General features: G+C 45.5%; 2 protein-coding genes and 1 non-coding gene across 5 annotated transcripts in view; 2 read left to right on the plus strand and 1 right to left on the minus strand.

Annotated features, from left to right (window-relative positions):
• Window positions 1-12872, plus strand: C4H3orf62 (chromosome 4 C3orf62 homolog). Of its 3 annotated transcripts, XR_010662992.1 has the most exons (6): window positions 1-249; window positions 553-995; window positions 1676-1764; window positions 3231-3492; window positions 11598-11749; window positions 12371-12872. XR_010662992.1 is itself a non-coding variant. In XM_065933709.1 (3 exons), the coding sequence occupies exons 1-3, from the start codon at window positions 586-588 to the stop codon at window positions 3494-3496; spliced, it is 765 nt and encodes a 254-aa protein (XP_065789781.1). In that variant the 5' UTR covers window positions 576-585; the 3' UTR covers window positions 3497-5341. The 3 variants fall into 3 exon arrangements, 1 of the variants encoding a protein (XP_065789781.1); XR_010662991.1 differs by having other exon boundaries at window positions 1-995; window positions 12371-12871; XM_065933709.1 differs by lacking the exons at window positions 1-249; window positions 11598-11749; window positions 12371-12872 and having other exon boundaries at window positions 576-995; window positions 3231-5341.
• IHO1 (interactor of HORMAD1 1) overlaps window positions 10834-23477 on the minus strand; it is a 21198-nt gene continuing 8554 nt past the window's right edge. The window contains exons 4-7 of the mRNA XM_065933708.1: window positions 18220-18268; window positions 17940-18027; window positions 12344-12447; window positions 10834-11994 (exon numbers count right to left, since the gene is read on the minus strand). Of these exons, the coding sequence (XP_065789780.1) occupies window positions 10834-11994; window positions 12344-12447; window positions 17940-18027; window positions 18220-18268 (1402 nt within the window). The remainder of the gene's footprint in view (window positions 11995-12343; window positions 12448-17939; window positions 18028-18219; window positions 18269-23477) is intronic.
• LOC136168103 (small nucleolar RNA SNORA8) lies at window positions 21424-21561 on the plus strand. Its single transcript, XR_010663256.1, has one exon. It is a non-coding gene; the product is annotated as a small nucleolar RNA SNORA8 (small nucleolar RNA).

Here is a 23477-nt window from a genome sequence, read left to right on the forward strand (position 1 = left end):
CCTGGTCTGATTGCCCCACCCTTTCCCCCCGGGCCATTGTCGCTGTCCCCTGCGTGCGTGCGTCGGCCCTCTGCTTCCCCGTCACGCTGCGTGGGTTCAAAAAAACGAGGCCACCCATGCGTCCCTTGTCTGACCTTTAACCCGAGCCGTGGGGGTTGGGCTCGTCCGACCCCGACACGCGCGATCAGCTGAAGAGCGCGCAAGACGACCCAACGGTTTCTTCGGCTGATGGGTTTCTTTGGCTGATGGGTGAGAACGCAGCCATGGGGCTCCGCCCTGGGCGGCCGCGGGGTGGGGCCTGAGAGCGGAGTGTGGGTGGCCAGGAGGCGGGGAGGAGGGCCGGGCTCGATCGATCACTGGTTCTTCCCTCCCCGGTGGAGAAGTGCAGACGCAGCTGTTCCCACGAGGAGAAAATCTCCCCGAGAGTGGGTTTCTTGGCTCTCTAACCTGTGGCGTGGCTCAAACTTAAGGAAATTGTGACAAATATCCCATCGTGGGCGGTTTACAGCCTTATCTGTACCGCTATTCTCACATTGTTCTGTGCATTTCCAGTGTATTACATAATAAAGGTCGCTTGTAGGGAAGATGTCTGAGAAACTGAGGAGATGCAGAAAGGAGCTGACTGCAGCCATCGACCGGGCCTTTGAAGGAGTCAGCCATTCCCAGGAGTGCTCGGGCCGCCCGCGGGTGGAGCTGGACACCGCCCCGCTCGCCCTCCCCCTCCCCGTGCACCGGCTCCTCTGCCGGAGGCACCCGCTGGTAGCCTGCTCCTCTGCGGCTCCATTCTCTCCCGTCCCTGGCGCTCCGGAGAACGAAAATGTGGCCTTTGCACCAAACCATGCCCCCGTGAATGCAAAGCCCCAGGCGCTCTGCCCCAAAAGAAAACCTCTGAGCAGCAAGGAAAACATCCTGATGCGTTCCTCCATTTTGGCACCCGAAAGACAGTTTTGGCGACCAACAGGAGATGGGGAGAACTGGAGAAAAGACAGTCTAAGGTGATTCCAATCTCATGGGTTTAACAGCTACAATTAGGGGGATTTCCTATGGGGGGGCGTGGAATTGTTGAAAATTCTAAGCTGGGTCCATAACACTGATTTTCCCTCCCCTTGGGGGCTCTACTGAAGAAGGAAATGGCAGCCCATTCCAGTATTCTTGCCTGGAAAATCCCATGGACAGAGGACCCTGGTTGGCTACGGTCCATGGGGTCGCAGAGTTGGGCACCACTGACTTCACTTCACTCACGGGGGGCGCTAAGCCTTCCCTAGACCCTGTCTTCTCCCAGGTGGTTGCAAACTGCCTGGTCTTAGGTACCTTTTAAAGGCATAATTAAAATTTAAGTTTATTTTTGCATCATCTCTTAGCAAGGAGGACCATGTGGGCTGAAATTTCCGGGTCCTGCCATCTTGACTGTCCTGTAAGGAAAGATTGAAGAAGCCATTTAATTGTTTCAGTATTACTTTTATCTGTGCTCTTATTCACAGACATTAATGGGCATTTGAATGCTTTTAGTCAACTTCACTGACTTAGTGGTTACCAGTTTTCGAATCACAACATAAGTGACAATTTAAAGGACTAGTGTTTGTCTTTAAGATTATCTAACACTGAGTTCACCTCGGATACTTTCTTGAAAGAGGATCTAATCCTCTGCCTTTTTCTTTTCTCCCGGGGGCTGCAGGAATGATACAGAGAAGGATTTGAAAGTTGACCCAAGCATCCCACTCGGTTCTAGCCAAGAGGTCACAAAGGATCTGCTTGATATGATTGGTGAGTTCAGAGGGCTGCTCCATCCTCTCTCTGAAAGGATAGATCCTTCACCCAGGCCCCCAAGTCAGCAAGTGTCTTATAAAAAATACATCTCTTCCATTGGCTTGGTAGATTTGTTTGGTTCACAGCAGGCTCCATGCAGAGAGCCTTCATGGAACTGATAGCCTGGAGGAGTCACATCCATCAAGTCATTTCATAAATGTACAGTTAGAGTGAATCCTCGGAAGCCAAGGACCACAGCCGCTGTTGGTGGATGAGTTTATTTGTGAAGGAAACAGGACATAGGCAGAGATGAAGAGAGGGGGGTTAGTCTAGCTCGGGTGGATGGTGGTAACACAAGATTAAAAGAAAAGTTAGAAGCCCAAAGCTCCTCTTTAATTCTGCCATCCACCACAAAGGCAACCACTATTAACACAGGGTGGTATATCCTGGCGTAGACACTTTTGCTACACACACATCTATATATTCTGTATGTGAACTTGATGCGCCCTATTTTTACACAATGCACAGTGGCCAGACAGCTCCTAATTAAGAGATACATAGCCTTGGGAGCAGCCCAAAGCTGTTGGCCCTGAAGGGTCACCGGGTTATGGGGCAGCATAACCAGGAGGAGGTCTGGTGAGGGGTGGTACGTGCCCTGGGTCACAAAGCAAGATCCCTGCCTTTGCTTTAGTGACCTGAATCTCCTCCCGTGGTCCCAGTAGGTGAACGGAAGTCATCACTGCCTCTGCTTACCTCCATCCATGGCCCCTGCCATCTATAGGAAGCATTTTCCTGCTCTTTTGGCTGTGGTACATGGCGCTCTGTGCTGTGTGCTATGCTCAGTCTCTTTGGCCATGTCCAACTCTTTGCCACCCCACATACTATAGCCTGCCAGGCCCCTCTCTCCATGGGTTTCTCCAGGCAAGGATACTGGAGTAGATTGCCATGCTCTCCTCCAGGGGATATTCCTGACCCAGGGATCCAATCCACATGTCTTATCTCTCCCACATTGGCAGGGGGGTTCTTTATCACCAGGGCCACCTGACCAGGTTTGATCTTAGTTCTCCGATCAGGGATCGAACCCACACCCCGTGCAGTAGAGGTTATGAAGTCTTAACCACTGGACCATCAGGGAAATCCCAATAGGCAGCGTTTTACTTATTCAAAAGACCCCACACAGTGTCTTGTGTCCTCAGGTCAGGGAATAGTTCCCCAAGAGCCAGAATAAGCACAGGCATCTCTGTATCCTCCTACTTACACCCTGCTTGGAGACCAATAGATATCTGGGACTCAGTAAATACCTGCACTGGAAAGGGGGTGCCAAGCCCACATTACAGTGTGACAGCCTACCAGCCCCAGGTCCGGAACCCCGGCTTTGCCCGCTCCCAGGAGATGGCCGCCCACTTGTAGTTTTTAACTTCTGCCCAAAACATCTTCAGAATTCTCCCACTGGATTTCTAATGCTGAATGTTTTTATTTTTAAGACCATACAAGCATCCGAACTATTGAAGAATTGGCTGGTAAACTAGAATTTGAAAACGAGTTGAACCGTGTGTGTGGCCACTGTGAAGATTTGCCTTTCAAGGAGGAAGCCTGGGCCCTGCTGGTGGACGAGAGCCCTCAGAAGGCCCCAGACGCAGACTCTGGCAGCCTCAAGCAGGCTTTCGATGACCACAATATCGTGGAGACTGTTCTGGACTTGGAAGAGGACTACAATTTGATGACCTCTTTTAAATACCAAATTGAGTAAGGACAGTTGACTTCAGCTTTGATTCTTTATGGTAGGAGACTGATGTTAGGATGTCTGTGCAGGTTAGTCACAATCATCAGGGGCCACTTCAAAGGCTTAGCAGAATCTGAATTACCATGACTTTTAAACTTCTAGTAGTGTACCTTTTTCAGCTGACAGCCCAGTTTTTTGGTTGTTGTTCTTTTGTTTTTTAACTCTTGCTTTAAAATGTTTCTTTTTTCACTTTTTTTTCCCCTAACATCTTGACTGTTTTTTGGATTGCTGTTCAATATACACAGTACCCAAGGCAGGTCGTGGGCCTCTGCTGTGTCTCTTGATGTTCTTTTCTGTGGGCCCCTGAAAACGTACAGGTTCCACAAGCAGTGTGGGCTTTCTGATCCCCTGGGACCAGCCCATCCCCGGCCCGCTCAGTGGAGGAACTGGCCTCAAGAGGGACCTTGGCCCCAGGCCCTCTGCCACATTTGCACACGCCATACACACGGCTGCCTGTCCCCTGCATGGGCATCATGCCCTCCTCATGGCCAGACCGTCAGTCCCTCCATCCTTGCCCCTGCCCAGATCAGAGGCCTCCTACTTGTGTCCAGGGAGCTGGCAGCATCCCTGGTACCCTTCTGGCAGGACATTCCTGTGAGGCCTGCCCACCACACCACATCAGAAATCTGGGCCCTCAGCTGAGGGGGGGAAGGAAGGGGTGAGCACAGGTCCTGCTCATTCACTTCATACCTGAACCTCATCCATCCCATTCCAGGACTGGGCCCCCGGGAGGCCACAGGTAGTTCCCATGACAATGACTCTGATGGGATGAGATGGCCAGGGGCAGGGAGGGGCTGAGCCACTGCCCTCTGAGGTCAGCATGGCAGCAGAAGTTCAGCAGGGCTGGCTCCAGCCCCACCACTTGAAGAAAGGACACCATCAGGGATTATTTGGACCCATCTCAAAACCATGATGTTCTTTCAGGAAACCTAATAAACTGTTGAGCAAGGTATGATATCTCCCAGAAACTGAGTATCAGGGAACTGCCCACCTCCTTGGCTCATAGGGGAGAATGGGGGTGACAAGGCTGGTATAGAATTGTTTGTTAAGACATAACACTCAATGAGCTGGGGAGGAAGGCCTGGGGGCTGATGACCCCCACGAGGCCGTATTTTAGGCTAGTGACCCAGCATGAGGCAGGCTGCAGGGCTGGCAACACCCCATCACCACCACAGGTCCAGAGATTCATCTGGGTCCCACAGATGGAGACTTTGCACCTAGTTCTTAGTGGTGCACCTGCCTGACCCTGAGAACTAGCCTCCGGCCACTTTACGGAACAGGCCTCCACTGCCAGGTGAAGGGCAGAGTGGCTAACCAGAGGCTCCTGACAGCCCCCTGACAGTCCCTGCAGTGGATAATAAACACTCGCAGATGGTAGAGTTGGGATTCACTTTTTAGCCCCTGAGCCGGGGGGACAGGAGCATGTGAGAAGAAATGCCTACAGCTTCTTGGCTGCCACACTCGGGAGAAGGGGCTGTCTGGATGGAGACATGTCAGGCGACTTGCTATTCAGAACACCAGGTCTCCCAACAGTGAGTTCCAAATAATATGTATTGATGTGGCTCCTCTCCCATAGAGGAGGTGAGGCGTAATCCCCATCCTCCCCGGTCTCTGCCCATCACTACCCCCGGAGAGTGAGCTGGACTTAGTAACTCACTTTTCAAGGGAGAGAGCTGGGGAAGAGAGTAGAGACATGGACAAGCCTGGCAGACACCACTTAACCAAGTGATGAAGGTCCATCCCACCCATGCTGTCCTGTGCCCGTCACCCACCCCTGACAGGATGCAACGAGATGGGAGCTTCATTTTAAACCCAGATTGGGGGGTATTCTCCAGGATGCCTGGCCAGTACCCTAGATTGTCAATGTCAGGAAACCAAGGAAAAAACTCAAAATCTGTCACACAGTAGCAGACACTAAGGAGACACAATAACTAAATGCAGTGAAGTGTCCTAGATTGCATCCTGGAATGGAAAGGGGACATTCATGGAAAACCAGATCAAATACAAGCTCAAGTTTAGTTCTTAATATGTTTATGTTAGTTTCTTAGTTTTGACACGTACACCACGTTATGCAAGATGTTAACTTTAAGAGAAGCTAAGTGAAGGATATATTTGAACTTAACTATCTTTGTACTTTTCCTGTAAATCTGAATTTATTCCAAAATTTACAAAAAAATTTTTTTAATGCAGTTGATCCCAAGTTTGTGACATTGTTACTGAGGAGGACAAGAAGGGCTTTAGTCTTTTTTGTCTGTTTTTCAGTTTATCTGCAGTGGACCTGAGTCACTTCTGCAGAAAGAAGAAATTAGAGTTGTTTTTTAAAACTTTCACCTCCACCAACCAGCCATGGGCATCCCTCACCAGATACCTGCCCAGAGGTGACCTTCACAGTTTCTGGGAACTGCAGCAGGTCCAGGACCGGCACGGGAGGCTCGGCAGGACCCTCACTAGTGGCTGACGCTTTCCTGATAGTGCTAAACCCTCAGGGCCAGAAGCTCTAGGTCTCACAGAGCTGTTTCTCAGCACTTAGTTCTCCCTGGAGAAGCTTTGCAGAGGGGGTGGCTGCTGGGAGCAGAGAGCCGGTGCTAACCCTATAAGACTGAAATGAGAGGACTTTTTTCCTGCCTGCAACACAGACTGTGGCACTTGTGAATGAGGGCCGAGCCTGGCTTAGGGGTGGGGGCAGAAGGGAGGCTTTAGATTCTCCTGGCTGGATAGACAAGTATACCTCTAGTTTAGCAAAGCCTTTGTGTGGAAATTCAGATTTACCAAAGAACTAATCCAGCCTGGACTCCTTAAAAGAGGAGCTTTTCCTCACTGTAGAAATAGCTGTTGGGTAAACCAGATGAGCCCTGAGCCTCTGGCATGCCACTCCCAGAGTAGCTGGGATGGCCACATGGTCATTTCCCTGGTGACACTTTCTCTTGTCTCTGCCTCCCTGGCTCCCCAAGGTGCCCAAGGGACACCTTCCTGCCTCTGTCATATGCCTCAGGGCGGCAGGCAGAAGCGTGCTCATCTGCGCAGAGCAGAGGTTTGGGGAGCCAGTCTCTAGGGATTGAGCTGGAGGAATAACTGGAGCCTAGATTTTTTTTTATTCGCCTAGAACATTTATTTTAATAAAACTTGGGACCAAAGACTTCTTGGGGAGACATTGATATTTGAGAAACTAAAAATGTTTTACGTCATTTGGTTCTCCCCCGCAGTTCATCTTGGCAAGCCAAACAATCACTGGATTGTTTCCGTGGAAACACCAAACTGCAGTTTGGATTAGCAGAATCAAAATAGAAACAAGGCAGCTTCAAGAATAAATAGGAGCTTTGGAACCGGCTAGTTGCCAACTGCAAGTTCAACTTACAGCACAAGGCATGTGAAAAGCTGGGCCCATCCAGTTCTGTAAGGAGGGGTTTCCAGGTCCTCTGGCTGCATGCTGCCTGCCGGGTGGAGGCCAAAATCACTAGAAACCAGCTCTGTCAGTGTATTGGTAAACTTTGTAACAACACTTAGGGCAGGAGGTGGTCTGCAGAAGCAAGCAAAGGCTGGGGACTGGAGGCAAAGAAGGGAGAAGGGACAGGAAAGAGGACAGATGAGTAAACGCCAAGTGAAGGTCCAGCAAGGAGCAGAGGCCACGCTGAGGCTCGAGAGTAGAGCAGCAGTTCTTTCAAGAGGACGATTCAAGGGTGGCCAAGGGCTGGAAGCAGTGACCCCACCCTCAGCCCCTTCCAGATTTCAGTGTTTCCCTGCATTCCTGGGCCTGGCCGGCTAGCCACAGAGATCGAGACTAGAGCCTGAATTCTTGCCAGGTAAGCTCAGGGGGCACTGATGGTCAGTAAGCATCTGCCTCAGTGTGGCTCCAGCCAGCATAATCAGGCACGCAAGCCTACTTTCTCATCTCTGAGTCTCAAGGCTGCCTGCCTCCTGCTCCCCTCACCAGGGGAGTAGGGGAGCCACCTCTTGGCCCACCTGCCCTGCCTCCTTAGCATTCTGCTGGACCCTGCATTTCCAAGCCCAGGGAAGACTCCAAGGGGGTCAGGAGACCAGGAGGATAGAGACAGACCACCTGGGGTACCTGTGCCCCTCACCTTGGCATCCAGGAATGTGCTGGTAAGGCAGCAGCATCCTGCCACAGGAGAAGCCGTGGGCTGTTAATGATCAAAGAAATTGATGAAAAGGATTCCCTCCTCCTGAATGATGGGCCAGGGGCTCACCCGCTACCGGAGGGAGCCTCCTCTTAACGGAGGCACAAGATGTTTGATACGGCAGAGAAGGCCAGTGAACCAGAAAGGGGAACCGGGGGGGCCACTGAACCTGCTTGTAGGTCGTTATTGAGAAGACTGTCATCCGGAGACAATCTGAGGCTCTGGTAATTTGCTTTCTCCCTGGAGTACGTGGGAGAACATTAATATTTTAGGTTCCTGCTAAATATTTATAGAGGGAGCAAAGTTTTACTCAGGAAATCTACTGACAATGGATTGCAGCCCTAGAGGGGAAGGACTTTCTGTGCTAGGCCAGCTGGAAAATGCCTGATTTGATGAAGAGTTTTGGCCTAAGGCCTGGCATGAAAAATAATTTTAAAACCTGCTCAGCTCTTGTAGGAAGCAGCTATCTTTTTTGAGGGCAAAAAGGCTGTGGTTTTCTGGGTACTTTGGGTGGGAGCTGGCCTGGGAGAGAGGAATGCGCATCTTATAGGAGACCTGTCCTCAGGAGCCCTTTGGAACATCTAAGACAAAAAAGGGAAGTTGTAGGCTGCCAGGAGCTGTTTGATAAGCAAGCTATCTCTGCCCTCAGTAAATATTTGTCAGGTGTCTCCTAGTGACACACCACTCCTAGATACTAAGAATACAGTAGGGATGAGGTGGATGCTGTTCTTTTTATTTTTTTACAGCTGCTGTTCTTGCTTCTGGAGTTTATATTCCACTATGCAAGGTGGGCAAAAATACAGAATTAAAATATCATTTCAGATGGAACTATCTGAGAGAAATGAAAACAGGGTAAGGGAATGGGCAATGAGGAGGGCAAGCCCCTTAAGAGACCTCTCTGTAGGTGATGTTTAAATTGATACTTGACTATCAAGACGATTAGGTGCTACAAGTGGCTTTTCCATCCTCAGACGGTAGCTGGGGTTGTATAGTGGGAGGAGCCCCTAGGTGGGCCCTGGACCAGTAGACCTCCCACCACATCCGCCCCTGTGTAGCTACATAGATCTCTATCCAAAAATGTTGTGTGCTTCAGGGGTGTGCTGGGCTGTGTCATGCTCACCAAATTTGGCAGGAACACAATAGTTTAAAAAAAAAAAACCCTTAGGAATAAAATAAGAAATATAATATCCTTTCCTGATGATTACTAGAGACAGGCAGTGTAATTTTAATTAGCCCAGCCTTGTTAGGTGTTAAATGTACTGCTTATTCTACAAAAACACTCAGTTCATGTAACACTGAGTCACTCTGGCCTTTTGACTTTAAACAAAATAAAATACTTCTGAAGAAATACAGGATTTCATAACACAGCAGAATTAAGGAATAGAGGGTCCTGCTTTGGCATTCTAAAGTTGGAAGGAAATTTCAATGAGAAGGCCACAGTCATAAATGTTGGTGGAGTTTTCTCAACAGGGTCTCAGCTTTGAAGTAAAATGATTAAACTTTTCAACTTAGAGCAATAACACATTTCCAAATGCAGACTGCTCTGCCCTACAAGCCTCAGAGTAGCTGCTGCACAGCCGCCTATAGCCTGTTTGGGAAGGGCTGGGTTCCATTTTCCCTTGCCACCTTGGTATAAGCAAAGAAAACCAGCAGGGAAGGCAGTGGAGGCTAGCAGAGGGGTGAGCAGATAACCCTGAGACCCACAGAGGACGCAGGGTCCAGGGCCGCCTGGGGCAGGGCCCAAGTCTCACTTTCTTGCCCTTACAGAGGGCTGCTGCCATTGCCTGTGGCCGCAGGACACAGGAGGCCATCGGTCTGGAAATGAGAGTGAAAGCAGCTTCGGTTGTTACTGCCAAAGGTATCACAGGCAAATTAAACTCTACCAAATTTTTGTGGGATACATACCCCTGAAAATAAAAAATATAAAAGAAATCAGGAGCTGTTATGGTCTACCTATAAGCCCCATTTTCAGGCATTCCCTGGCAGTCCAGTGGTTAGGACTTAGTGCGTTCACTGCAATGGCCCAGATTCAATCCCTGGTTGGGGAACCAAGATCCCCAAAAGGCACCTTGCACAGCACACCCCCCCCCCCAAAAAAAAGCCCTATTTCAGTGCTGTCCTGGCTTAAAGATGGGCAAATTCTGGAAGCTGTCCATCCATGAGGATTTTTACTTTCATAACAATCAGTTTGAGTAGGGTGTGGTTTATTAAAACGTATGAGAAGGAATAAAAAGATGGTATGCATCTTAATCTCATTGATCTCCTTGAGTGAACTGGAGATCAATAAACTTAATGAAAGAAACATGCGTTAAAAAAAAAAGAAACATGCTTTTTAAAGTTTGATCTTTATTTGATCATTTTGAATTACAAAAGAAACATATATGTTGCAAAAACTCAAAAACTTTAACAAGATACAAATGGAAAGCCAAAGTCTCATATAAGCCCACTGCTCTCCAGAAATGATGCAGGGCCTGCAGCCACTCTCGTTAGCTTTAAAAGAAGGGTGGAAAACAGGGCATGGGAAAACAGCTGGGAAGAAGAGTGGGACTTCGTGGCTGTGAAAAGTGCAGCTCCCAGCATGTAGTGTAAGTCACCTGTCTTCAAGGCTTTAACACTCTCATTTCTCTGTTCACAAGAAGTCTGAGCTAGTGTGTGTCCCGGAATACATCCACTGACCCTCAAAATGCACATGTTCTCACAGCAAAAATGGATACAAATTTTTAAAAAATCCTGAGGCCCAGAAAGATATTGGTCATGTGAAGGAAATGTTTTGAAGACCAAAAAGATGTGTTTGGGAGTCCTGCTGCCATAGCAACAGTTTTGTGAGAGCCCTTCTCCTACTGGATGTTCCGTGTGGAGGGCACTTCTCCTTGTACCACACCCAACACCCTCCTGCTGATGCCCCACTCCCGGGCCGCTGCCCCAGCTCTCCTCACACCCTCCTCACACATTTCACTCCCATGAATATGGGGAGTGCCCAGTACCCAGAATGCCAGATCTGCTCCCCAGCCCTCCACTGACCCCCACCACCACCCCATCCAAGCCCAGCCTCTGACCCTGAAGTTTCCAGACAGGCTTTGAGAACTCTGCCATCAGCCACCCCAAATGTTCTGTGATTTGTCTTTCCAACAAGACCAAAAACCATCAGCCAAAGTCATCATGGGCTGATCAGAAGCCATCATCACTGCTATCAAAACCCAGGTCATAGAGTATATTCTTCCCTGATTCCTGGGACTGAGGGGACTCTGTCCTGGGGTTGAGGTCATTGAGGTCACTGAACCAGCTCATCTGGTGGTCCCTCTGGGAACTGGGAGGCAGCAGGCTGTTGTCTTGGGTGGAATGCCCACTGCGCTGCATAAGGTTCCCTTGCTTTGCCCTCGTGGTCTTACTGGGCATGACTGTTCCTCCCTGAGCAGAGCAGACTAGATCTGTGGGGCTCCCAGGGCCCCCAGGTTGCAGGGGCTGAGCAAGAGTTTCCTGCTGCCCCCAGGGGGATCTTTGTGAACTGGAAACTGGAGGCCTAGGATATTTAGAATTAGAAACACAGGTTTTGCTAGGCATTTGTTCTTGCTTCCTGCGTAGGGACCTTCTTCTGGGGGCTTTCCTGGGCTGCTGCTGCTTGCTTCTTTTCCCTCTTTCTACAGTTATGCCTTTCTGTTCAGTCACCAACCTTTGTTCACAAGGGTCACATGACAATATGCCTTTAGCTTGCCATTTTTGGCTAGTGTTCTTAATGCTGGTTGCAGAGTTGTTTAAGTCCTTATATCCTTGAGATATAAACTGCGAGTCTCCTTGGGAAACTGGGTCCCTAGCTTCAGGAACTTTGTGACCCAGGAGGGGAGAGCCACAGTTCTCAGAGTCTGTTTTAGTAACAGAGTTCTGGCAACTAGTCTGCACTGCCCTGTCCATGATTTGCCTGTTTCTTTTGCCAGTTCCAACTGCCGGCTGCACAGCCTCTTCTTGGAGAGCATCCTTCTTTGATCCTTCACCCCAGACAACAAACTCCCTGAGCCTTGGGGAGCCCACACTAAGACTGCATGCAGCAGGGAGGGCCTGGGCCTGCCACATAACTGGCTTCTCAGAGGTATGTTTGTCCTGCCTGGTGAAACTGAGGCTCTGCGCCAGAGGTGGTGATGTCTGAGAGGCACTGTCTTTTACATGTTTGGGTGTCAGAGCGATGGAGGTCAACTGCTTTAACTGTGCTAGAACACTGGGCATATTCAGCTGGCCCAGATGCTCACACAGCTGCTGAAAGTCCTTACTCTGCTGGGTAACCAAAACTTCAAGGTGCTTCAGGTTGGACTTCATTTCTATAAATTCTGCTTGTCTCTAAAGAAAGGCAGTGGAAAAGTAAGGAGTTATGGACAGTGCAACTCGGAAGGCACAATAAAATGTGTGAACAAAACAAAGAATGGGCCAGCAGAACCAAACCTTGTGCCCTGCTGGGTACTATAAGTGAAAGCATGGCAACACTCTGGAGCAGGGTCCCTAGGGTCCACATGCCAGAGAACCTTGAGAAAGGAAGTTGGGCTCTCCCCTGACCTGTTAACAAGAGGCCTGCGGTGGCCTCTGTTCTTGGCTGAAATTTTGCAATTTTAAAGATGTCTCTCTTCTATAGGTCTTAGTAACAAAGCCAGAAACACACACTTGAGGACAGGGGTCAAGGTCTAACACTTACAGCTTCGAATCTCTTTTGCAACTCAAGGATGGCCTGCTCCACGTTGCCTTTGTCCTGCACTCTTTCCAACATCAGACCACTCTGAGCTTTTGCAGTCTCCTGCCCTAAATACAGAACAATGACAGTTCACCACATGAAGACTATGGTATGCTCCACCCTGCCTAGGCTGCCGTGGGGGAGAAGGAGGAACTGGAAGCTGGCATGGGCCACCTGAGCCTGTTCTGCCAGCACCTATCTGGATCAACCTTGCTGAAGAAAGAAAGCAAGAGCAAGGTGGTTCCCCCACTGTCTCTTCTTCCCTCTCTCCCTGAGGACATCCTGGCCAAAGCAGACTCAACCTCAGCAGCTGCTGGGACTCTGAAACCTACTCCCCCAGTGACGGCACCAACTCATCTTTGGCCTGCCTTCTTGGCCCTGTCACCAGAGTGATCTTTCTAGAATGTAGTTATGATCATGGTAAATTCCATGTGTCGACCAATGAGAAAAAGACTGTTTACTTGTATTTCAAGCACTGGATCCCTGCTCCTAAACTCAGTTAATAAAATATTTTTCCAGACATCTATGTTGATATTTGTAGTAGAAAGCAAATGTAATTATCCTACCCTAGATGAGTTCACGAATAGCAATGTTTCTTAGGAACAGTGAACATTACCAGCCACAAAAGCAGAGAATGAAGAAGGCAAGCAAAGTGTTCAATTCTAGATTCAGTAATCAGTAAGCATCAGCCTCTGATCCCACGTATTTTTTCTTTGTCCCAAGGAAACACATTCAGGGTCTTCTCTTTTAAAGAGCTTTTGTATTGAGTACATTACTTCCAAAATCTATCCAATTTTTTTTTTTGTTTTAATAACTATCACAGCATAGGGACTTCCCTAATGGTCCAGTGGTTAAGAATCTGCCCCGCAATGCAGGGAACATGGGTTCAATCCCTACTTGGGGAACTAAAATCCCACATCCCTCGGAGCAACTAACCTCAGGCACCACAACTAGAGAGCCCATTCCGTGGCAAGGAAAGATCCCAAGTGCTGGCAACGAAGACCTAACACAGCCAATAAACACATATTAAAAACTGTAACAGTATACAAATGCTTCCAATGAAATATGATCAAATCTCTCCTGTGTAGACCTTGTTCTCGCTTCCTGGATTTAGCATTATGAGCATTTTCTGGAGTTTTGTATTAATATATGTGCATACTCACGTATAGGTTATAAATCCTGTGTGTGTGTGTGGCTTCCAGAGAAGAGGACTCATTTCATTTCTGCTTTGGTTATAAACAGATATTTTTAGCTTTTTAGAAAAATATGCTATTTAAAGTCTATTTCCATACTCTGGACAATCTTTTTTTTCTTCAAAAAGTTTTCCTGTTTACACTTGGTCCAAGGCTTGGGAGAAGGCTCCGGGGTGGTTAAAAAGCTGCTTTGTGGCTGCAGAGAGGGGCGTCAGGTAGAAGTCCGGAAACTAGAGGGGCTCCTCAAAGTCCACTGTGCTTGGGAGACTTGAGGGTGAGCCTTCCAAAACGATACTCGCCCAGCCCTCCCTGGGGACCAGCCGGCCCGCAGAGGTTAGGCCCGCAGAGGTTAATCAGGTGGTCGCCATCTTGATGAGCTTCCCCTGCCTCTCCAGGAAGCGGCTTTCCCGGAAACCACAGGCGGGTTCTGCCCGGGCAGAACCCGGGGCACGCAGGTCGACACAGGCCTGGTTTCGGTTCTTCTCCATGAACACAGCCGCATCCATAAGCGTCATGGGCTTTACCCACTTCTTTTGAGATGGCTTCGGCAAGTCCTGGAAGAGGGAATGGCCACCACACTGGTTTTGCATTTTCCAGAGACGCTCATGCCCTGGTGCTTCTGCTCAGCCAATATGTGGGAAAAAGTGGCCCACACCCTCTAGAGAGAGGTAGGAGAAGAGGCCTGCAGACGCCTGTTGACCAGGCAGTTGACAGCGGCCTCCACCTTGATGGAATAATTGTGACAAATCTGGGAGCTCACATGGTTGATGGGTAATAAGGAGTTAATCTCAAAAAATGGCCTTGGCTGGGCCTGGTGGCCAAGGATAGCTGAGTGGCTGATTCAAAATCTGAGTGGAAAAAAGGTTGGAGGGTGATCAGAGGTGAGAGCAAAGGGCATCCCTGGGTCTGTTCCATCCAAACACTGTTGATGGAAGAGACAGATCTTCAGGACCCCTGAGTGCGCTGCCAGTATATTACGAATATTTCTATTTTCTTTTTTTTTTTTAATTTTTTTGCAAACCCTTGTGTCGAAGGCTGGCTTTCAATAGATCGCAGCAAGGGAGCTGCTCTGCTACGTACTCTATCTTTTAAAATAATTTTATTTATTATTTAATTATTTGGGGGCTGTACTAGTCTTCCTTGCCTCAAAAGCTTTCTCTAGTTACGATGAGCTGGGGCAACTCCCTAGCTGTTTCTCACGGTGGTGGCTTTTCTTGTTGCAGAGCACAGGCTCTCAGTGCATGGTACACTGGCTTTAATAGTTGTGGTGCACAGGTTTAGTTGCCCCTTGGCATGTGGAGCCTTCCCAGACCAGGGATTGAACCTGTGTCCTTTGCATTGGCAGGCAGATGGTTAACCACAGATGGTTAACCCACCAGGGAAGCCCTCTGTTTTCTTGTAAAGATGATTCTGCAGGGTCTGAGGCGTCCTAGCACTGAAGTTTTCAGGCTGTTGGTCGGGCCGGGTCTTAGTGCCAGGGACCCAGAATGTCTGCCTCCAGCCAGAGTTCATGCAGGACCCTGCTAAGTCCCCCACCACCACCCTCGCCCTCACCTCTCCAGGAAACCTTCCAAGACCAGCAGGTAGTCGCTGCTATGGAGTCACTGCTTTTGCCCTCCAAGCATAGAGTCTCTGTTTACCCCAGTCCTGAGGGGCTCCTGCAGTCAAGCCCCACTACCCTACAAAGCCAATTGCTCTGGGGACTCTTCTCTCCATGCCGGACTCCCGGGATGGGGAGCCTGGCACGGGGCTCAGAGCTCTCACTCCTATGGGAGAACTTCTGCAATATAATTATTCTCCAGTCTGTGGGTCGCCCACCTGGGTGGGATGGGATTTGATTATATTGTGAGTGTGCCACTCCTACCATCTCATGGTTTCTTCTTTATGTCTTTGAATTTGACCCCCCCCCCCTTTTATGGTAGATTCCAATCTTTTTTATTGATGGGTATTCAGCAGTTAGTTGTGATTTTGGCATGCTTGTACAAGGAGGTGAACTCAAGGTCCTTCTACTCCCCATCACCTTGTTGCTGTCCTCTATTTTAGAGATTCAACAAGGGCTCCATTGAGATGAGGTTGTATGTTGATGGTTTTCCACTGATGGCCAATGATTTCCCTTGATAGTTTTGCTCTCCCTGCTGTGCTAATGAAAGCCACCTGAGTAAAGGTCTGGAAGGCTCCATGTACAAAAGGAGTTTGCTCAATCCTCCCTTTTTTTAGGATACCCTTCCCAATTTTCACTGACTGATCTCTCTCCACCATAAGATGTGTCCTGGAGCAAGCCATGCAAACATAAGCACCTTGCTATCTTCATTTATCAATTAATAAGTATTTCCATTCCAACATGGTTCATATAGATGACTTTCATTCTTCTTATTTATATGTGCCTTGCTCAGAAAGACATTTCTCACTCTAAAATTATAAAAATGTTGCTCATGCTTCTTATAGTTCTATTTATGATTTAATCACCACACAGTATGTTAATTCCTTTGGAATGAATTTTGATGTATGGAGTTACCTGTTTTCCAAAAGAGGTATTTTCTGATTTTGATAGTGGCTTCTCCTTTTTATTCTCCTAATGACCATACTTTTCTATAGAATTTATATATCTTAGGTGAAAGTACTGCTATGTACTAATTACCCCACCTAAACCCAAGGTCAAGTGGATTGTAAATGGCCTTGGCAATTAATTCTATTCGTCTGGTTCTTGGTGTCCTCAACTGAAGAAGAAGGGGAGTTAGATTAGGTGGCTTTGAGTGATCCTTCTGGTTGTACAGGCAGAGTGTGACTGGGGGAAGATTTTATGACCTCATTCTGTGAAGGCATGAATGACATAATAAACCAAGAGAGTGCTTTCACAAAGTGTCTCCCCCCTTCCACGCACAGTGAGTGCCTACTGAAAGCCTGCAGAATACACTGACTGGCAGGTTCAGTGCTCTAGGCTAGCTGGACTGGGCCTAGCCATTTGACAGCAGATTTGACTGGTTCCTCTCAGTGACTACCTACCAAGAAAGGGAATGATTCTGGACAGGCTACTTGCATGCCTATTTTTAAGAATGACCTGGCTTTTAGTTAATGTAATGCCACAGTGTTTTACAGTTTGCCTGGTCAGTCTTAAGCTCTCAAAGTTAAGGAACTGTCAGGAGTGAAGAATCAGGATCCCTATGTCTACCAAGGCATCCCTATGTCTCCCTTTGCAGACTCGGTTCTCCTCTCTCTGCCTTGACCCTGTGCTGTGACCTTGAGCACGTCCATTCCCTGTTATGGGCCTTAAATGCCACACCTCTGCTGCAGTCCTCCTTTTTGTATCAATATTTCACCCAGTTTTAAATCTGAGGAGTGAAAAGAGTGCTTTCCTTTCGGCCCTTACAGTGAACTATTTTATCATGTTAAACACCGGAAGCCTCCTTTTTCCTTCTGCTCTTTGTCTTGCATCTTCTTGTGAGGGTGACAGTCCTGGGCTTCCAGAACTGGTTTCTAAGCAAATGCACAGTGGCCTTGTGTGTGGGATACTCAGGTTGGAAGCCAGCAGACAGTACAGTGCTTCTTTGCAGACAGATGGGGATTAATTTGAAAGTTACACAAAGGCATTAATTTTTGTAAATCATGAGCAATCCATCTCTTGGCATTTGAATAAGTTGACTTCAATTTGTTTAAAGTAAAGAAAATAAATACAGAGACAAATGCAAACAAGTGCAGATGCAGTCATCAGCTTGCTGTTGAGCTGAAAAGCTGTTGGTTCCAGGGGAAGTGTTCATTTACGGAGACCTGTGTCATGGCTCCCTTCTGATGAATAAGGGCCTGAACCATGGTTTCACCTAAACATATATCACTAATTGACTGAACAGAGGACTTTACAGACCACAGACTGTAACTGAAATTGAGAAAGATGCTGTGATTCACTACAAAACAGCTGTCATTGAAATGAAGGCAGCAAGCAGAACAGTAGGTGACTGGAATATTTCTGACTCCTGAAGGAGTGGTGTATTTATTTCTAAGTCCTAAGGGAGCACGGGAGCCTTTATAGACAACACAACCAGCAGTTCATTTGAGACTCAAGGATTCCATTGATTCACTTCAGGTGGTGAGATTAGAAATCTGGCAGAACCATCTGCCTTGAAGCAGCTAGGTTACGGGTGGGGGACTGATGTTTCAAAAAAGGCATGGAGGGACCAGGCATTCCCATGCAGGGGTAGGGCCTGCTGCCCAGTTCAGCTCCACATCTCTTCAGGTCTAATCTTATGTACCCATTCTCTCATCTGAAACACTATGGAACCTCACCACTGGCAGAAACCTGACTAGGGTCAGCAAGTTCACATTCACTGCTCGCCAGCACCCCCTGCCGATAATCTCAGACACGAGACACTCACATGTCTTGGCCACAGTTTCCAAAGAATCCAAAATAGACTGACTTCTGGAACTGAGATGTTCCTCAGACTCTTTCACTGATGTCTGTAACTAAGAAACCCCAAATTAGGAAATAATTCACAGACTGTTCCCTCATTTTACTAACTTGGCAAACTGTCACTTAATGATAAAAAAGGGTAGTTAAAATACTGCTATTTTACACTAACAAAAACCAATACAATATAATTATTAAACTTCTTAAAATGTAAGGTGTTTTAACACCTTGAAATGTGGCATACTTACCTTGTGAATGCTTTCTCTGATATGGGAAATGAAGTTGTATAAAGTCTCACTAAAATAGGAGAGAAAAAAGAAAGTGAACCTTTGTGAAATACTTAAACAGTATGTAACAAAATTGATTCCATGAACATAGCAGGATTCTACCAGTGCAGCATCAAAACAGTGGTTGATCAGCGGTTGAGCTGAAGACTCAACCCTGAGAAATCTTAGTGCCCAGATTAGAAAGGGAGAACACTGACTTTTTGTGATCATTTCCAAAGTGAAACAAAACTTTATTTTGTTTTTTAAAATATACTCTATATGAATCTTAAATGAGGTTGAATTTTAGCAATTCAAGTGGTTTCTATAGTAGAACCAGCTTTCATTTTTATGGCAGCATGGTTCGGAGGATAGTGACTTCCTATGAATAGTCAAAAATTCCTGGACACATATTAGTCTAATGACTATTATTTTGTCTGAAAGAATGGAGATAATTCTGGGAATGATATTGATTTTTAATGAAAAATAAATTATCATAATTATTCCTCAAATATCCCACTTTTGAAAAAAAATCAGACAAGGCTCATCATTAAAATTTTTTACAGATTTTTGTTTCTTTATACAATACATATACCAATTTTTGAACCCCAATAGGACAGCTCTTCATGCCACAGTCTTATAGATGCTCCACAAGACTGACTTTAAAAGAAGAATTTGATAGAACCATTTCAGAGTCTTACAAACCACACAGTTTTATGAACAAGATTAAGACATGACCTGAAAACAATAAAAATATTAAAATGAAAAATTTAGTGAACTAACAATAAGAACAGAATGCTATTAAATTATAAAAGCAGATAATAAGAATAAGAAAAGGTACTTATATATTAAAATAGCAGAAATTAAACAAATAGAATTAACCAGAAGATACAGTATGGAAATGTGATAGAAAACAGAAAAAAGACAAATGAAAAACAAGCAAATAGTAAAAATAATAATAATAATAATTAGAGAGTCAATGCAGGAGATTCAATGCTTGACCAAAACTGGAGATCCAGACAGTAAGAAGAGTGAAAATAGGAGGTTTTCCAAGGTATAATAAAAGAAAAATTCCCAGAACCAAAAGACAAGTTTATAGGGCAAAGGGAATTCCTCCATGCCAAGGGCTTATGACAAGCCACATCAAACCATAGTGCTGTAAAATTTCAGAACTCTAAGGATAATGAGAAGGTCCTAAAATTTTGCAGAAATAAAAAAGCAAGTGACATATACAGGCTCAGGAATCTGCATGGTAGCAGATCTCTTAAAAGCACCCAGAAATCTATAAGGTGAGTGGAGCAACGCTTTAGAAATTTTGAACAAAAAGAACTCCTAGTCTTGCATAATGACATAGCTATGCCAGTTGCTTGTAGTCATCATCTCTTCTGAGTGGTCAGTACTCAATTTTTAAAATTAGTTCATTGAGGTATGATTAACACACAAAAAGCTGTACATATTTAACATTTACAAGTTTGGAGACAAGTATACAACCATGAAACCATCTCTCCATGACCTATGCCATAAATACACCTACCACCTCAGAAAGTTTCCTTCTACCCTCTTTCTTTATTATTATTAGTGACAAGAACACTTAACAAAGATCCACCCTCTAAACAAATTTTAAAGTATAGAGTATTGTTAACTATAGACACTATGCTGTATAGTATTATACAGAATTTATTCATCTTGTATAAATTGAAGCTTTGTATCCTTTGAGTAATACTTCCTGTTTCCCCACCCCTCCCCCACCAACAACCACCATTCGATTCTCTGCTTCTATCAGTTTGACTATTTCACATTCCTCATATAAGTGGTAGCATATAATTAGTATTTTTCCTTCTACGTCTGGCTTATTTCATTTATACAAAATGTCTTCCAGGTTCATTCATGTTGTTACAAGTGACAGGATTTCCTTTTTTTTTAAGGCTAAAGAATATTTCACTGTATGTACGTACCATATTTTCTTTCCCATTCATCCACTGATAGATATTTAGGTTAGTTCCATTCTTGGCTATTTTAAATAATGCTGTGATGAACATGAAAGTGCAGATATCTCTTCAAGATCCTGATTTCATTTCCTTTGGGTATATACTTAGAAGTGGAATTGCTGGGTCATGTGGTAGTTCTGTTTTTAATGTTTTGTGAAACCTCTGTACTGTTTTCTAAAGTGTCTGCGCTAGGGAATTCTCTAGAGGTCCAGTGGTTAAGACTCTGAGCTTTCACTGCTGAGGGCGCAGGTTTGACCTCGAGGAACTGAGATCCCCCAAGCCTTACGGTGTGACAAAAAAATTAAATAAAGTGACTGAACCAGTTTTCACACTCATCAACAGTGTACAAGGGTTCCCTTTTCTCCATATACTTGCCAGCAGTTGTTATTAGCTTTTTAAATGATAACCATTCTGATAGGTGTGAGATAATATCTGATTGTGGTTTTAATTAGCATTCCCCTGATAATTAGTGAAGCTGCGCATCTTTTCATATAACTGATGGCCATTTGAACGTCTTCTTTGGAGAACTGTCCATTCAATTCCTTTGCTCATCTTTTAATCAGGATATTTCGGGGTTATTTTGTTTGTTTTTGTGACTGGGTTGTAGGTATTCATTTAATGTTTTATATTAACCCTTTATCAGATATATGGTTTGCAAGTATTTTCTGTCCCATAGGTTGTCTTTTCACTGTGTTGATGATTTCATTTGCTGTGCAGAAACTTTTTACAGTTGACCCTTATACAACATAGGTTTGAAATGCATGGGTCCACTTATATGCTGATTTTTTATTCAATAAATAGAGTTGGCCCTTTAAGTTCCAGGGTTTCACATCTGCAGATTCAGCCAAACATGGACAGAAATTTCCATCTTCAATTGGTTGAATCTGTGCACTCAAAATTGAAGATATAGAGGGCTGACTATGGGACTTGAGCATCATTGGATTTTGGTATATGCAGGAACTCCTGAAACCAGTCTTCTGTGGATACTGAGGGATGCCTGTACTTGGATGTCATTTCATTTGTCTGTTCTTGCTTTTGTTACCTGTGTAATATCCAAGACATCATTGCCAAGGCCAATGTCAAGAATGTTTTTCCTTATGTTTTCTTCTAGGTGTTCTATGGTTTCAAGTCTCACATTTATGTCTTTAATCCATTTTGAGTTGATATTTGTTAATGGTATAAGATAAAGATCCTTTTCCACTGCACTGCATGGTATCTGCATTCAGCAGTTTGTTCCTGCTGGCTGTTCAAAAGACAGTGCGATATAAATTCAGTATCTGGCATCATTGGTTTTTTTTGCTTTGTGCATGTCAGACCTGGTATTTCTACTGATACAGTATCCTTTTAGTTTCTTATACTGTTCAGTTTGACATAATCTTCAATAGTAACTAATACTTTTTTTTTCTATGGTTGTCATGAAGAACTAGATTTCCCATCTCCTGACCCTAAACAGGATCCTATAGTGAACTGCTTGAGGAAATTGGATCTTAAAGATTACAGGTGGCAAACTTTGAAGTGCACTCCACCGAAGATCAAAGAGGCCCAACTAAAACAACTGTGGCATCACAGCTGTGGATTGAGCAGAACTTTTGTAAGGGCTGCCTTGAAGATGACAACTTTGGAGGAACTATGGTGACTGGCAGTGGAAAGAATCAGGACGTGTGAAAATCCTTAAAAATTTATTGACTTAAATAACTTTGCCTATGTTATGAATAAAGAGAAACCTTTGTGCAGAAAGTCAGCATGCATAAAAAAAAAAAAAAGATCCTTTTCCATTGTTTTGCATAGGGATTCAGTTTTCCCAACATCATTTGTTGAAAGATTATCATTACCTCACTGTATATTCTTGGCAATTCTCATATGTATTAAACATTTAAAACCTAACCCTCTAAATGATCCATATAAAAGAGCACAATGCAGCCACCAAAATGATTTTATAGATGAAATAGAAATATAACCATTAAATATTAAATTAAAAGACAGATTGAAAATAATCCATAGGAAACAATTCCATTTTTATTTTTGAAAGTATACAAAAATAGGGCAGAGTTATATAAAACAGTGTTAATGGTGGTTCACAGAGTAAGCTGATTCAGAGGCAGACTTGAGAATCTGACAGACCCAAGATCTCTGCCCAAAACTCCCACTCAGTTTAGATGTGCTCCCTTGGATGGAGTTTTTCCTCACGCCCCCAGTCAGAGCTGGAAGCCTGTCCTCAGGGCTCCCAAAGCATTTGGATGAAACCTCTACTACAGCATTTACAAATTTGTACTTAGAGTGAAAAGTCTAGATTCTTTATTTTAGGTTGTTCTCCATCTGATCCTCTTTACTGTTTGAGGAGTTCCTCAGATTAGGGATATTGGGAAGAAGCAGAGTCCCTTTCCTCCTCTTGAGGTTGAGAATGCCAGGAGCTTGCTTTCTGAGCTTTTCCTGAACTTGAGCTCTCCCTTCACATATACCTTGTCAGATTGGGAGTCAGGGTAAAAACACTGTGACCTCTTTCTCTGGTGGCTGTGGCTATCATAGTAGAAAGATGGAGCTCCATGGGACTGATGAAAGTGGACTACACTGGCAACAATGGACAGAAGGGTCCACTGCACTCTGGGCAGAGTCTAGTGGGCCGCAGAGTCTGCACGGGCCTGACTTTGAGACTTCGTTTGGAGAGTTGGCCATGGTAGGTAGTTGTTGGCAATTGTATGACTTTGGCAGAAACTTAAATTGGCCTCATTTTCTTCCTTGCAAACTGGATTCCTAATCTCTACCCGCCACGCCCTGCCACCTAGGTAGATGACATTCCATCCTAGGGAATTCCTTGGCAATCCAGTGGTTATGACTCCATGCCTTCATTGCTGTTGGCCCAAGTTCAACCCCTGGTTGAGGAACTAAGATCTTGCAAGCCACATGGCATGACCAAGAAAAACAAAATCCTAAAGGCAACGGAAAATACCCTTCTTCCTTCCTTCATCCATCAACTGTCTGGAAATCTGATATAAAATCTCCAAGCACTGTGAGGACTGAGAGGGATCATACTTTAGGGATCTGCTAGATCCACACTGCTAGAAGGAGCCATGAGGTCTATGGAACTACCATTCTAGCCCTGAATCACACACTTCAGGATGATTTTTTTGCATTAAAGAAAAATAAGCATCTTTTAAATACTTCTATTATTATTACGAGAATGAGAGTACATATGTCAGTGCAGTTGAACATAATCCTAACTAATAAAATGAATATCTTTCAATATCTTTCTTTTCA

Source organism: Muntiacus reevesi, chromosome 4 (assembly GCF_963930625.1).
Source record: "Muntiacus reevesi chromosome 4, mMunRee1.1, whole genome shotgun sequence".
Classification (NCBI taxonomy): domain Eukaryota; kingdom Metazoa; phylum Chordata; class Mammalia; order Artiodactyla; family Cervidae; genus Muntiacus; species Muntiacus reevesi.

Bases quoted from the DNA above. Each gene is read 5' to 3' on its own strand.
- C4H3orf62 (XM_065933709.1), top strand. From the start codon at position 586: ATGTCTGAGAAACTGAGGAGATGCAGAAAGGAGCTGACTGCAGCCATC. The intron at 996-1,675 runs GTGATTCCAATC...CGGGGGCTGCAG, and splicing joins TGGAGAAAAGACAGTCTAAG to GAATGATACAGAGAAGGATT. The intron at 1,765-3,230 runs GTGAGTTCAGAG...TTTATTTTTAAG, and splicing joins GGATCTGCTTGATATGATTG to ACCATACAAGCATCCGAACT.